A 14416-nucleotide genomic window follows, 5' to 3' on the forward strand; every position below is an offset into this window, starting at 1 on the left:
TTCCGTCCTGCCATGAACGTATCCGCCTGCACGTTTCGGAGAAGTGGTCGCAGGATGCAATGCACGCATGTCCTAGACTCGCATACTCCAGTGTCCTTGCTGCCGCCCGAGAACGGATTTCCGTATCTTTAGTATACCAACTTGTTGGATGTAGTTTAATTGCACGTGATACCAACACTGGAAACTATGAATGTTTGGTCACCTTACATGATGCGTGGAAAAGGTGAAAACTCTAGTATTCAAGTATAAATCTTTTAGTGTAACGTAAATACTCCGTGGTCTGTAACCGAACATGAGTTCAAAGAACAGCAAGCACAAATAATGGCTGTGACTGATTTTTGTCTCCACGGATTTTTGTTCTGTTTTCCGACATTAACTATAACCTATAAGGATAGTGCTCTATGGACGGGCATGGCGACATCTTCAGAAGAAATGTATTGTCTCGTATTGCTATCAGAGATTTAGACCAGACATTGAAAAACTGAAGAACATAAACTCCGTCAACGAAGAAAACAAAAAAAAAAAAGAACGACCACACTGCGTGATTTGCTTCTTTTCACATCAGTATGAATACCCGATGTGGTTTTCTACCCCTTCCCAATGGTGCAACCGTCTTCCAGTAAGTATGGTGTTCTTCCTTAACTTGCAATATTGTATTTTCCATCTCATTCTTCTCAAACAGTCTTGTCTTGTTTGTGTTATTATTCGTATGTCCTTACCAAGATTGACTTTTAATACGATTTGATCTATCCAATATGCTAACCTCTCTTAGCGTGGAGATGAAGTTAAGATCACATAAACTGAGTTTATGGTCAGTACTCCTATCGTTGAGAAGGACGTGTGCCAAAAATCATCCTACAAGAATCTCTTCCACAAAGCCTGTTTCTGTCTTAGCTTGGTGCTCGTTTAGCTTGATGTGAAACTTGAACATGGGAAGATCATCTTCAACAAAAGGAAATCCTTTGGCCCCATGGACATACATATACTGTCATCACATATACTGTCATCACCTATATCGCGCAACAGGTCTCTTAAGTTTTCAATTTCTTCGTTTTTCGTTGCCAAATCTCTGCTATTCTGGGAAACAGTCTTTTCAAGCTCACCTTTTTCAGCCTCAAGCTGTATCTTTTGACTTTGTAGTTTCTCCACATGCTCAGTAAGTGAATTATTTTCTTCTTTGAATTTTTCCAATGCTTCGGTACTCTGTTCCGTTGATCAAGCTTGCACAATAGTTAATGACAGTGAAAAACGCCTTCTCCATCTATTTTTGATAGTCCGTATGAGTTTTAGCCATTCCAATTTTCGCGATCAACAGGTAGCTTATTATTCTGCAGAAACAACATCATGATAAGCCAATGCGCGCATCAACACAGAAAGGCCTGGTTTAGATTACTGTGAAGGTTCCTCAATTTATCAGTCTATTAAAGCTACCGTGAAGCTTCCTCGACTCACTTTCTTAAGCTTGCTCAGTATATCCTAAGCTGGTCACTAAGAATGACGAATGTACCTGCCACGACGTCTATCTTCAACTCACAACATTCGGAACCTCGTAAACCCGTAAATTCGTAAACTCACCAACTAGCAGAGCCACACTATGCCTATCCTTATTACTCAACTTACTCAGTGTCCTTTCAATCGGTAGGCGTAAGCCCATGCACCCGTGCCTCCTGGGCCTGAAGACCACACCCGTGCCTCTTCTCTCTATCTCGAGAACGCTCTGTTGTCCCCATATTACGCCCCAATGTCCGCTGAAGCGCTGAATTTGCGAGACCGCCAAATAGGTATGTTTTTCGTTTTGATACTGACGTGCTGTCCCGTGTACTAACCCATCCAGCCGCTTTGGAGCGCATGCTCCATCTCAACAAAGACGGAACCACCGACTTGACTTTAGCGTCGAAAAGCGAGGAAATCGTGTGGAAAGTTTTGGTGATGGACCGCAAATCGCAGGCTGTGGTATCGTCTGTGTTGCGTGTCAATGACTTACTCCGCTGTGGAATCACCGTGCACGCGTTGATTACGGCGCAAAGATCGCCGTTGCCCGATGTTCCTGTGATTTACTTTGTCGAGCCCACGGTGGAAAACGTTTCTGCCATTATAGAGGACTTGCAGAGCGACAAGTACGACTCCTTCTACATCAACTTCACTCTGTCGATCGCCCGCGAGCTTTTGGAGGATTTCGCCAAGAAAGTCTCCTTGTGCGGGAAGGGAAGCAAGATCAAGCAGGTGTTTGACCAGTACTTGGATTTTGTCGTGACAGAGCCCAACTTGTTCTCGCTTGGCATCCCTCGCACTTTTGCTAAGTTCAACAGCCCCTCCACCAGCGAGGACGAGATCCACCAGCTCGCAAACAGAGTTGCTGATGGTATGCTAGCCAACTTGATAACAATGGGTTCGGTTCCCATTATCCGGTGCCCAAAGAGCGGGCCGGCTGAGCTTGTGGCTACGCAGTTAGACTTGAAGTTGCGTGACTATCTCAGCAGCTCCCGAAGCATGGCCAACCATACGGTTCAGCTGAGACCCGTGTTGATTCTCTTGGATCGGAACATTGATTTAGCTTCCATGTTCTCGCACTCTTGGATCTACCAGTGTATGGTGAGCGACGTTTTTGAGTTGCGTCGAAATACCATTAGGGTGGCCAAGTATGACGACTCGTCCGCCACCCCTAAAGTCCGCAGCTACGATGTGGACCCGAAGGATTTTTTCTGGAACAAGAACGCCCAGTTGCCGTTTCCAGATGTGGTTGAGAATGCAGATGTCGAATTGAACTTGTATAAACGCGAGGCGCAAGAATTGACAAACAAAACAGGCATTACGTCTTTGAGCGACATCGATCCCAATGCAAATGTCGACACCTCCTTAATCCAGCAAGCAGTGGAGGCATTGCCCGAATTGACTGCACGCAAAGTCACTTTGGATATGCACATGGACGTTTTGGCCTCATTACTAAAAGAATTAGAGGCGCGGTCGTTGGATAAATTTTTCGAAATTGAACAGAACTTTTCCAACCCAAAGGTGCAGAGCGAGTTCTTGGACTTGTTGCGGTCGGACTCGAAGCGTGACAATTCTGTGGACAAGTTCCGGACGTTTTTGATTTTGAATTTGTTGGCAAACGTTTCGGCCAGTTTCAACACGGAGTGCGAGCAGGTTTTCGCCCAGAAATACCCGGATATCGACATGAATGCGTTCCGCTACATCCAGAAATTCAAGCAGATTTTGAACTTGTCGAAGAATGCTGCTTTGCATGATTCTTCCGCTTCAGGTAAATCGTCGCTTGGCGAAAACAATTCTGCGTTGTTCAACGGCTTGTCGTCCAAGTTGTATGGTTTTACCGAAGGCCGTATCTCGGAAGGTATTTCCTCCTTGGCTACAGGATTGAAGAAGCTTTTGCCTGACAAGAAAAATCTTGCCATCACCAATATTGTGGAAGCTATAATGGAACCAAGCAATGCTTCGAATAACTTGATGCAGCTCACAGACGATTACTTGTACTTGGATCCAAGATCAAGAGGCGGCCACTCTAAGCCACCTAAAAGACAGTCGTACGAGGAAGGCATTGTTTTTGTGGTTGGCGGCGGCAACTATTTGGAGTACCAGAACTTGACCGAGTGGGCACACCAGCCTAATAAAACAGAAAAGCGCATTGTGTACGGTAGCACAGAGATTGTTACGGCTAAGGAGTTTTTGAGCGAGGTTTCTGAACTTGGGAAGTTGGAAGCTTGAGCATGTAATACATGAGAGAAGTGCTGGAAAAGGTTGATGCAGATGGTGTTCGTTTCTACGCTCTCTAAATAAGACATCATTTATTGTACACTAAAGGTAGCCCTTTGTAGACTCCAAAATTTGCATCGAGCGGTGAGAGTCCAAAAACAAAAGCTCGCATTCCTCAATGTCGCTGACGCCAATTTCGGAGCGGTTTGCAGTTTTGGCCAAGATTCCTGCGGGCGCCAACAACTGCAACGCATAACGCAACGAACTTTGCACGCCGTGCTGTGCCAACTTGCTTAATGCATCGCCAGACACATTTAGGTTTTCCAATGTCGCACGCTTGGAAATAATCACCTTGATTTCCTCTTCGTTGTAAGGCAAGGTCTTGACAATCAACAATCTGTCAATCAAATCCGGTGGGCAACCGTGAGGGTACTTGGTTGCATCTTCTGTTCCACGGATGGTGGTCATGCCGCGATTCGAAGCTAAAACAACAACAGGAGCCATGGAGCTTTCCAAAGCACGGTTCAAGTAGGTGAAAATCTCAATGTCCAACATGTTCACCTCGTCAATAAAGAGGACACCCGGAATCAACTCAGCCACACCTTGGTCGATATATTTTGCCACCACCTTGTTGACTTCAGCACGCAATTTGTCTGTGATCTCTGTCTTTTTGGGCTTCAACAACTGTCCCATCATCGAAAGAACATCTTGGCCGCCTTGTGGTCTGGCATTTGCCACATCCAAATCATGCAAAGTCACCTCTTGTACAATTTCTTTCTTCTTATGAACCTCGCCCTTTGGCAATGGCACATACTCTTCTGCCTCCAAGTCGAATTCTGTCGCATAAGCGTCCGATCTGCCGACTCTCTTAACAGAACCGGTGTTGGCTTCGATGTAAATGACATCACCCACAACAACGCGTTCCTTCTGAATGCTCTCGTAGATGCTAGGGTCTAGACGCAAGTTTTTCGTTCCCTTTGCTGTTTTCAATCCGACAATGACGTGGGAAATAGTTTTACCGTAACCCCCCAACGGGTTTTCGGCCTCTTCCGGACTCAACTCAATCACCTCTCCCTCGTACACCTCCTTTGTTTCCTTGATACGCAAACCAATGGCCTTGCGGAAGTTTTCCATCAACGCTGCCGTCTTTTTAACCTCCGCACTATACAACTCCGAACCGACAATTGGGCAAAAGGGAACTTTGGGGCCCAACTCCTGCGAAATTGCCAAGGCCAAAGCGGTCTTTCCCGTTCCAGGGGCGCCGGCCAACAAAATCGCCTTGCCGCTCATTCTTTTCGTTTTGATTAAATCAACAATAACACCACATGCTTCTCTGGCGGAAGTTTGGCCAACAAAACCGCCATCTATCTTTTTGGCGATTCCATGTTCATCCAAACCCAAGCCTTTGATATGAGTATGGGCTGCAGTCCTCGTGTCTCTCTCTGTGGATTCTTTGACTTCGTTAATTTCAACCATGCTCAGTCGTAGCGAAATGGTTTTCTCTCGAAAGGCTGAGAACGATAGATGAGTTGACACCCGTACATCTCGCGACTTACTACTCCAGACACCTGCGACAGGTTGTCGCTATTAAAGGCTTCAGCAGAGGTACGGGTGGACATTTCCTTGCGTCCAGCGACTTGCGTCACAGCCCAACCTCATGCGAGACCAGTAAAGTGTGCATGGTAGGCCATCTATGTCGCATGTAACGTCAAGCGTCCAGCAGCCAGCAAATGGGCCAATGACGCCATGTCACCAATTTTACTAACTTGACACTTTTTGTCACCAGTGTCAGAATAGCGTGGATACGCTTGAAGCCAAAGTGTAGTTAAAGAACCAATTAGAATATAGAATCAATTAGCATAGAATTTGAGAACAGAGAATCAATTGTCACCTTTAATGACTTGGCCAGTTATGGAATATGGATATCCTGGCACTGTTGTCATGCACCAAATGCGATCCCATAGAGTAATCAATCGCAAGATTGTCCTATATTCCCTGAGGCAATACCTCACTAGTCAGCACAGGCGGGGCTAGAACTGTTACCAACAACATTCATGCTCAATTCTCCAACGTCTGCCCCGGCAACTGAATAACGCTACTCGGTCATTAACCTCCGGTATTGTAGACGATAGCTTCATCGTATATTCCCATTGGAATTTTAAACCAGAGATGGTAATGTTTGAGGCAGTGTCTCTCCAGCGATACGGCCTAAATGAAGAATGTGATTGAGTCCGTTAGCCGCTGCGCGTCTAAATACAGCTACCCATCCTCGCATGCACAGCTTCTTGAACGGAATGGTACATGGTGGCGACATTTCTTTCCATGATTGTTTGTTTGTCCTTCATACATAAGGAAAACTTCTGGAAACGATGATATTTTTAACTAGCTCGTTGATTGCTTCCATACAATCAGGCAGCTGCATCAAACCTCTGTATTTTTTTGCTGTATACAAACTTGCATTTGGCTGGTTAAAACTGATTAGTCAACTTTAAACGCATCTTTCAAAAGGATTGGTTTGTAAGATGAAGGACCTAGATTCACAGTACCATCGTTATCAGTGAATGAAAGTTGATAGTGCTGCTTGTCAACTTCGGTTTATGTTGATCAGTATTAGCCAAGGCCAGACCAGATATGCTGAGAATTGTCTACATTACAGAATCTAAAAGGCCATAGAAAGAATTGATTCCTAGTCTACGGACACTTACATCAGTCCTGAGCTCTTCCGTCTCTTGATTGAGGCCTGAATAAGCACTGAAAGGGAAATCAAGAATGGAAGAGCGGTGGGGAACTCGAGGATAAGCCAATAGATGGAAGAGGTACGTGGTAAAACGAAATGTGAATCCCTATCTATAGCCCCTATCTGACGTAGACAGATCCGAGTCAAACACAGCAACCAGTTCAGAGATATCGTCATACCATGTCTTCCAACAACACAACTCACTTGAGCATATAGTTTGTCAGAGTGAGATAGTGTGTCGTATGTGGCATCTGGTACGAAGGAAGAAAAAAGAAAAATTAGTCAAACGAAATGGAAGTAAACAAAACTGATGAATATTCATGATGCTCCGTCAAAGTGCCATGCACTTTTCCGTTTCAACCTAAAAGATGTTCATTAAAGGCCTTAACTGATCCAGTACATTTTTCGATAGCGTTGTATATAAGCATAAATCTGAGTTTGTCCATCTTCACCAACTGACATTCTGAAATGACTCGACACTTTTTCCATATTTGCGTTTGGACCATGCCATAATTGATCATATGTCTTCATTGGATTACTTGACTAGGATATTCGCTTAGCAATTTTCCATTACTGTCCGAAACTATTCCGAATGTCCAACCACATTAGTAAGGACGATTACATGACTTGCAATATCATCAAGTGGTATTTGTTTCTTTCAAAATTCACAAGATTCATGGACCAGAACTCCCTTTTCCGTGAATTATTGTAGAATCTTGAAAAGAAGGAATGTATGTTCTCCTATGGAGCAGTAATCCAAGGAAGACCACTTTTTTTTTTTTCAAAAAAAAAAACAATCTTTTCTTGGACTAGAGGAATAATCACCCTTTAGATTTTAGCTCTTGCCTATCGTATGTCTTCCGCATTAACCGGCAGAGCCAAGAAGAAATGGATACCACATTCACGTACCATGCCCGTGTTTTCAGTGCCACTGGAATTTGATTACAGGAACGTAGTGGGCGTCTTCCAAAAAAAAAAATTTGAGGCGGAAATAAATACAGCGTATTTCCTGGAAAACATTAAAGCCCATTCTGAAATGCTACAGTCATATCCACGATGATTTTACACACCAAGTTCCATTACCAAAACTTTTACAAATACTCTAAAATCTTGATGTGAGTGACACAAGAGATTCAAGTATTAAAGGGGTTCACACTGGGCTTAGCTTACTGCATGTCGCGCAGAAACCTACCATGTGGAACGAGTAAATGTATGATAAGCTTCTGTTGTAAGCTGCACGACATTTCGCCTAAGGCGGAGGGGCAAAACAATGTCGCAGCACACAAATTGGAATCTCGCGTGGCAAATAGTTCTTCCCTTGTACTAAACTAAAACGTCGGACTGTCAACTCCGAACTGTATGTACGTAGGATTCATGTCTTGTCATTTTGCAGCTATCGCCACTTGAAGCTTGTAGAATCTTGAAGTAGAGTTGTTTTACACGCTGTACTTCTTACAGATGCATGCAGGATCCCAAAGCGGAACTGTGTTTCTCCTGTAAGTTTGACTAATCGTACATGAAGCAAAAAATAATACGCGACCTGCAGATGCGACTAATGCAGGGTGCTGGCGAGTTCTTTATGCCTCTTTTTACGATTTACATTAGATTCTTCGAGGTCACACTAACATTGCTTATGTCTCCTACTAATATACAGTAGACCATGGCTTTCTAACAGGGTGGTTTTTAGTACTTCACAAATACTCAAGTTTCTTGCTCCACATACTCGAGGAGAAGAGCATGTACATTTTATTTTCTTCACCCCTTGCCTCAAGCAGCAAATGTAGGGTCCTGCACTGTCCCTGTGGGATCGCCCACCTGCCTTAGTTTTTGGAAATTTGTCATAAATCTCAATTGCCCATATCGTGATGGTTACAACCAGGCTGAATGCATAAGGTAGCGCTTTGTGAGTAGAATGATGCATGAAAAGAAAATGAACGTCACCATTGGTCATATTATTAGTGGTACTGGACAAAGAAGCCATACCACCAGAAAAGAAAATCGCCCAATCTAGGCCTTTCCAATCATGCGCACGATAAAAGCTGCATCCCGTTCCATAAACAAATTTAATCATCATCTTCAATTTCGAGCTCGTCCACTGGCTCTTTCGGTTCTTGACTTTCCGACCATTGGGTAACATCATCGATGTAACTCAAAATTGTCGCAACGGACGTGCTATCCTTTGAACAATCCAAAGGAAGAAATTGAACCATGCCGAAGTCATCCACCAATTGAGCAATGGCTTTGTTTAAACGAGTGAATCTGGGGTTGAGCTGTTTGTCGGGATCAGACTCCAAGACTAGCGGATCTGGATTTAGGAATCGCTTGAGCTGCTTTTTGGAAACTTCATTCTTGATCAAATCTGTCTTGGATAAAATATTGATATGTGGCAATTCGAGTAAGATCATAGCCGACATGGCACTCAAAGCTCCAGAGAAGAACTTGGAGCGGTCAATGACAAACGGAGCCTCCAACAAATACGTGGCGCACAAATTGAAGTTCAACGATGTTTGGAGATGGCGAACAATAGTAGGCAATACAGGTACGTGGGTGTAGAGCTCGATCTGGCCGGGACAATCGAATATCAAGTACTCATCATTGTAGTCACCGATTTCTTCGTCCAACCAGTCTAAATTGTTTAAGAGGTACTCGAAACAATAAACTAGCCCACCGTTCGGGCCCATATCCATTTCTTCCATAACATCTTGAAGCGAAATCAAGTCTCTGATATCAATGGTGAATTCATATTCGGTGGCTTCTGCTGCGGGATCCAAGTTGACGATATGAGCTCTTCTTCCTATCGATTGCATGTGGGCAATGATGGAATTGCAGAAAGTGGACTTTCCCACGCCTGCGGGACCCAAAACTAGAACTCCAACACGCGACATAATCAAGATGGGTAGGTTTGAGAATCTCACTTGAGATGAATTTTCTGGATGAGTCGCGCGCGCACCAAAATAGCACTAACATCCACAGGAACTGGTGAAATGCCACTTAAACACCATCCTGTTTTCTGCACCAGCAAGGATCGTAGTCGTTTTCCATCTGGATCATGGCCTCCACTTTATGTTTGCGGAAAACATCAACGCATTGTCTTCGGAGGTAGACGCTGTTTTCGCCTCTGTAGATCTGCACGTGAAGATAGCCTTGTAGAGTGTTTTCCGAAGACCAGAAACGGGGTGTTGAAAAGGACTTGACACCTTTGATAGAGGCAATATCGTTCAAAGCGCTGCGAATAGTGGCTTCTTTGGTGGTGTCAAGTTTCAATAATAATGTAGATGCCGTTGACTTCATGAGAGGAAGTGCACTGAAAAAAATAAGAAGGGCAATGATGATAGAAGCCACCGGGTCGAATCCCTGCCACGAAAAGAAACGAGTGAGAATGGTCAGAATGACAACGCCGACAGAACCTAGCGTGTCGGCGAGAATGTGTAGGAATATGCCTCTCATGTTGTCGTTCATGCTAGAATCACAAGACCCAGATTCAATGTGGTTATCGGGCTGTGAGGTAGAAGTGTGAGAATGAGAATGGGTATCTGTATGTGGTTGTGGATGTAAATGTTCAGAATGCGATTGTGAGTGTTCTGAGTGGGCATCAGAATGACCGTGTGAATGAGCGTGTGAATGGGAATGGGAATGGGAATGGGAATGTGAATGAGAGTGGCCGTGGTTGAAAGCAAAGATACCCACGATGTTGACCAAGAGCCCCAATATGGACACAACTATAAGCTCTGTCGTCTTTTCCAAGGCAACAGGCACAAACAAACGACCAATGGCTTCAAAAATGATACTGCCGGAAATTCCCACAAGTAAAGCACCATTGGCAAAACCAGCCAAAATCTCAAAGTGACGAAGACCAAACGGATATTTGCCATTAGGATTAATTGGGTGTTTCAGCATAATTCCAGCCACGAGACCCAAGGCCAAAGACGAACAGTCCAACGCCATATGGAGAGAGTCTGATAACAACCCCAAGGATTTTGACCGGAAAGAGTAGAGGAGCTGCACCAACATAAACGCCGAGTTCAACAAGAGAAAATGGAAGATTGCCCTTGTATCGGAATGGCTAAGCAAATCTTTGATGATGGGCGAGTGGGTTGTTTCTGTATCTGTTGTAGGCTTGAAAACTTCAGAGTAATCAATACGAATCATGAGCGGGAGCATCACCGACACCAAAATTTCAACAAAAGACACCTCAGCACTGCGAAGAACAAGTGCCTCGAGCAGATACGTGAATGCGCACACAACAAGAATGTTGATCTTGGTACGTATGTACGCTTCTGGCAAAGAAAAGACAAGAAGCACAAGAACTGCCGAATTGATAAGTAGAAGGGGCACATTGACCAAGGAGGGAAAGAAAAGTACTGCTGAAACGACCGATAAAGCCATTGCTGGGCCCACGACAGTGAGATTAGGCCGCGATATTGCTCTTTTCATCACCGTTTTGTGCAACGTGTGATACGCGGCCAAAAGTGCTGTATAGCCAACAAGGACAAGCAGAACGGAGGCAAGTGAGTCTTGGTACAGTCTGTAGAAGTCAAAGAAAAATGCTAGCGCCGTGTATGGGTTCCAGGCATTCAAAAACAAGCAGAAAAACACACCAGCCACTCGAGCCGGAGACAAAACACGGCACGCGCCAAAAAATAGAACCAACGCCGCCAACACTTGGGCGGTTGATCCAGCCAGAGCGTTGGTTCCGTTTTCTCTTTTCCGGGCGAACGCCAGCGCTACCAAAAGCGCCATGCAAGCCTGAAAAACCAGCGTGACGATTTGCGCCGGCATCACCGATTCTTCCGACAGATAGACAACAAATTTGCTGGTGACGACAAGCAAAGAAAGTCCCACTAGCACAGGCAACGTGCCTTGGAAATTGGTAGCCGGGATAGTGGGCGGCAGAGGCACATTCCGGTCATTTTGGCTTTTCGGCGGACCAAGAAAAGGACTGAGCAAAGGCAACCCCGAAGGTATGGTTTGAAGCGGCGTCGGGCGACTTTCCTGCGGAGCTGGGCCGGGCGGCGCTTCTGCTTCAGTGCCCGAAGAAAAGTATTCCATCGCTTTGGAGAAAGAAACGTATCTGGACTAACCGAGACGTATATGGTTATCGCCAGACCCGTACCTCTGAGACAATATCCAGCAGAGTCGGCGATTTTGCTGGGACGGACTTGGTAATTTTTTTTTTTTGGCAGAGGATATAGGTGGTATCTTCACCTTAGCCTGCTTTGTTGGTTCTTTTATCTATTGGCCGATGTGTTTTCTTACGGTGCCTGGAACGCAAAAACAAGACACGCGCATGACGTAATGATTATATTTAAAGTAGAGGGGCGTTCCTAATGGTTGATCCGGCGCAAGTAGTTGATATCTTTTCCGGCTATTTGTTGGCTCTCTTGTATTTGACCGTCCTTTTGTTTCCTATAAACTGTTTTGTTACATGCGGGTTTAGCGGCTTGAACGTATTTGAGACTTATGTGGTAACGCGTATTTATGCTAGTCGATAGTGTTCCCTTTAAAGTAGAATGTTCCGTTTCTTAATAATAGTCTAGGACCTATAGCTAGTTGAACGAGCCACGAACGATTTGGTTTTTTTCTTTGTGGCAGAACTCCTTCCGTATGTCAAAGATTATCATAGGACGAACAGTGACATACATATCAGGAGTTACTTGTTCCGATTATTCTGAATATATTTTGTTGTGAATAGATTTACAAAACCTCTTCCTTTGGTTTCTTAGTCGGTTTTCTATTTACAATTCATATTGTAAGCTAGCTCTGATTTTCAAAGAAATTGAACAATTCAGTGTGTACCATAATTACATATGCTGTATTATGAGCCCGAGAAAGACTTTTGCTCCGCCCTTGCTTTTCAATGTCTGTTATAATGAAATTAGAAAAATGTCTTACCAGAAACCAATTTGTAAGAAGATGTTAGAAGACGATGAGAATAAGTGTCTTTCAACGATGAGCAAGACTGTAAACATGGTTATGGTTAAAGAAGTTTTGGAGACGCCATAAAGGCTATTCCTATGTTGAAAGTAATATGCGTTCTGAATGAGAAGTATTGTAAAACCCACTTAGGGTTAACACTAAGTTCCATTTTCAGCAGTGTGCTATAAAAAAATCTCCGGCCCATTAAGAAGAAAAACATACTTGTAGAAAAAAAAGGTTTGGCCCCCATTAACTTGCTCAGTCGATTAGATAGGTTGCAACAAAGTAGTACTTCGGTTTGTCATTTACTAGTGGTATCCTGATAAGAGGGTTGTAACATGAACCATTAGTGATATTCTGTTAGGAGGGGTACGCACAACAGCAATCAGTTCAGTTTCTCCAATGCAAAACCAAATTCTCCATGGGACCCCCTATAGATCTTCTGTTGCTATTTTATTACAAAAAGCCCCAATCGATTTAACTCTGTAAATGTCAAGGACCCATGAACAAGTTGTTTGTCTATGTGCAGGATATCACCATGCTGAGAACAAACTACACCACAGCTACGCCCGGAACACAACAGTTTAAGAGGTACATTTGTAGCTGTTGCTCAAGTCATTGATAACGTAAATTCCTAACTTGACATCCCAGTCCATGTGCCACAGTGCTTTGGCGTTTAGCCTGAAAGGTCGTGCGCGCACCGGTGGCGGGCGAGATTTGGTTCAGTTGATTCTCACTCTTAAGTCTAACCAACCACAAGAATGTCTACGTTAGAAGAATTGGAGCAGGACGAACTCATCGACCAAGAAATTGCATCTTCGTCCACGCAGGACATCATCAACCGCACAAAGCTTCTTCACAATGACATCCAGGTGATGTTTTCCGAGTCGCAGCGACTTTCACACGAAAAGGCGGTTATGACAGAGAGAATCAAGGATAACCAGGAGAAAATCAACAACAACAAGCAGTTACCGTATTTGGTCAGTAATGTGGTGGAGCTTTTGGACTTAGATGCGGAGAAGGAAGCGCTTGAGCAAGGTGCCAATGTCGATGTGGATGCAGCTCGACTGGGTAAACTGGCGGTTATCAAAACGTCAACGAGGCAAACGATTTTCTTGCCGCTTATTGGGCTTGTTGACGAGGCACAATTGAAGCCAAACGACTTGATTGGTGTCAATAAGGATTCCTACTTGATTTTGGACACTTTGCCCTCCGAATACGACTCCAGAGTGAAGGCAATGGAAGTGGACGAGAAACCCACAGAAAACTACTCGGACATTGGTGGTTTGGACAAGCAGATTGAAGAATTGATCGAGGCTGTCGTTTTGCCCATGAAGCAAGCAGACAAGTTCAAGGCGCTTGGTGTCAAACCACCCAAAGGTGCTTTGATGTATGGGCCACCGGGAACAGGTAAAACGCTTCTTGCGCGTGCTTGTGCAGCACAGTCGGGTGCCACTTTCCTTAAGTTGGCTGCCCCACAGTTGGTGCAGATGTTCATTGGAGATGGAGCCAAGTTGGTTCGAGATGCATTTGCCTTGGCCAAGGAAAAGGCACCAACGATTATTTTCATTGACGAGTTGGACGCGATCGGAACAAAGCGGTTCGATTCCGACAAGAGTGGTGACCGTGAAGTTCAGCGGACGATGTTGGAGCTTTTGAACCAGCTAGATGGATTCGGTTCTGACGATCGTGTGAAGGTTTTGGCTGCAACCAACAGAGTGGACACGTTGGATCCTGCGTTGTTGCGTTCTGGTCGGTTGGACAGAAAAATCGAGTTCCCATTGCCGACTGAAGAAGCACGTGAGTCGGTGTTGAAGATCCACGCCCGTAAATTGAACTGTGACCACACCTCCGTGAACTGGAGAGAATTGGCGCGGTCCACAGACGAATTCAACGGTGCGCAGTTGAAGGCTGTCACTGTCGAGGCCGGAATGATTGCATTGCGGAATGGAAAATCCATCATTCGCCACGAGGATTTCGTTGAAGCTATTGGTGAAGTGCAAGCACGCAAGTCCAAGTCCGTCAACTTCTACGCCTAGAGCGAAGATAAGATTT

The 14416-nt window shown here is 44.6% G+C and overlaps 5 protein-coding genes across 5 annotated transcripts; 2 read left to right on the plus strand and 3 right to left on the minus strand. All coding sequences in view use genetic code 12, as the record gives it.

The window, feature by feature from the left end:
- Window positions 1-1848: 1848 nt before the first annotated feature.
- FOB63_004837 (syntaxin-binding protein) lies at window positions 1849-3720 on the plus strand (the record flags this gene model as incomplete). The annotated part of the gene is made up of 1 exon (XM_002617509.2): window positions 1849-3720. One exon carries the CDS (start codon window positions 1849-1851, stop codon window positions 3718-3720), a length of 1872 nt encoding a protein of 623 aa, XP_002617555.2.
- Window positions 3721-3810: 90 nt separating this feature from the next.
- On the minus strand, window positions 3811-5184 carry RVB1 (RuvB family ATP-dependent DNA helicase pontin; the record flags this gene model as incomplete). Its single annotated transcript, XM_002617508.2, has 1 exon — window positions 3811-5184. The coding sequence occupies one exon, from the start codon at window positions 5182-5184 to the stop codon at window positions 3811-3813; it is 1374 nt and encodes a 457-aa protein (XP_002617554.1).
- A 3324-nt stretch (window positions 5185-8508) lies between these two features.
- GPN3 (putative signal sequence-binding GTPase) lies at window positions 8509-9330 on the minus strand (the record flags this gene model as incomplete). The annotated part of the gene is made up of 1 exon (XM_002617507.1): window positions 8509-9330. The coding sequence occupies one exon, from the start codon at window positions 9328-9330 to the stop codon at window positions 8509-8511; it is 822 nt and encodes a 273-aa protein (XP_002617553.1).
- A 106-nt stretch (window positions 9331-9436) lies between these two features.
- FOB63_004840 (metal cation transporter) lies at window positions 9437-11494 on the minus strand (the record flags this gene model as incomplete). The annotated part of the gene is made up of 1 exon (XM_002617506.1): window positions 9437-11494. The coding sequence occupies one exon, from the start codon at window positions 11492-11494 to the stop codon at window positions 9437-9439; it is 2058 nt and encodes a 685-aa protein (XP_002617552.1).
- A 1628-nt stretch (window positions 11495-13122) lies between these two features.
- RPT5 (proteasome regulatory particle base subunit) lies at window positions 13123-14400 on the plus strand (the record flags this gene model as incomplete). The annotated part of the gene is made up of 1 exon (XM_002617505.1): window positions 13123-14400. One exon carries the CDS (start codon window positions 13123-13125, stop codon window positions 14398-14400), a length of 1278 nt encoding a protein of 425 aa, XP_002617551.1.
- Between the last annotated feature and the right edge of the window lie 16 nt (window positions 14401-14416).

The sequence above is a fragment of the Clavispora lusitaniae genome (assembly GCF_014636115.1).
Source record: "Clavispora lusitaniae strain FDAARGOS_655 chromosome Unknown tig00002663_pilon, whole genome shotgun sequence".
NCBI classification, from domain to species: domain Eukaryota; kingdom Fungi; phylum Ascomycota; class Pichiomycetes; order Serinales; family Metschnikowiaceae; genus Clavispora; species Clavispora lusitaniae.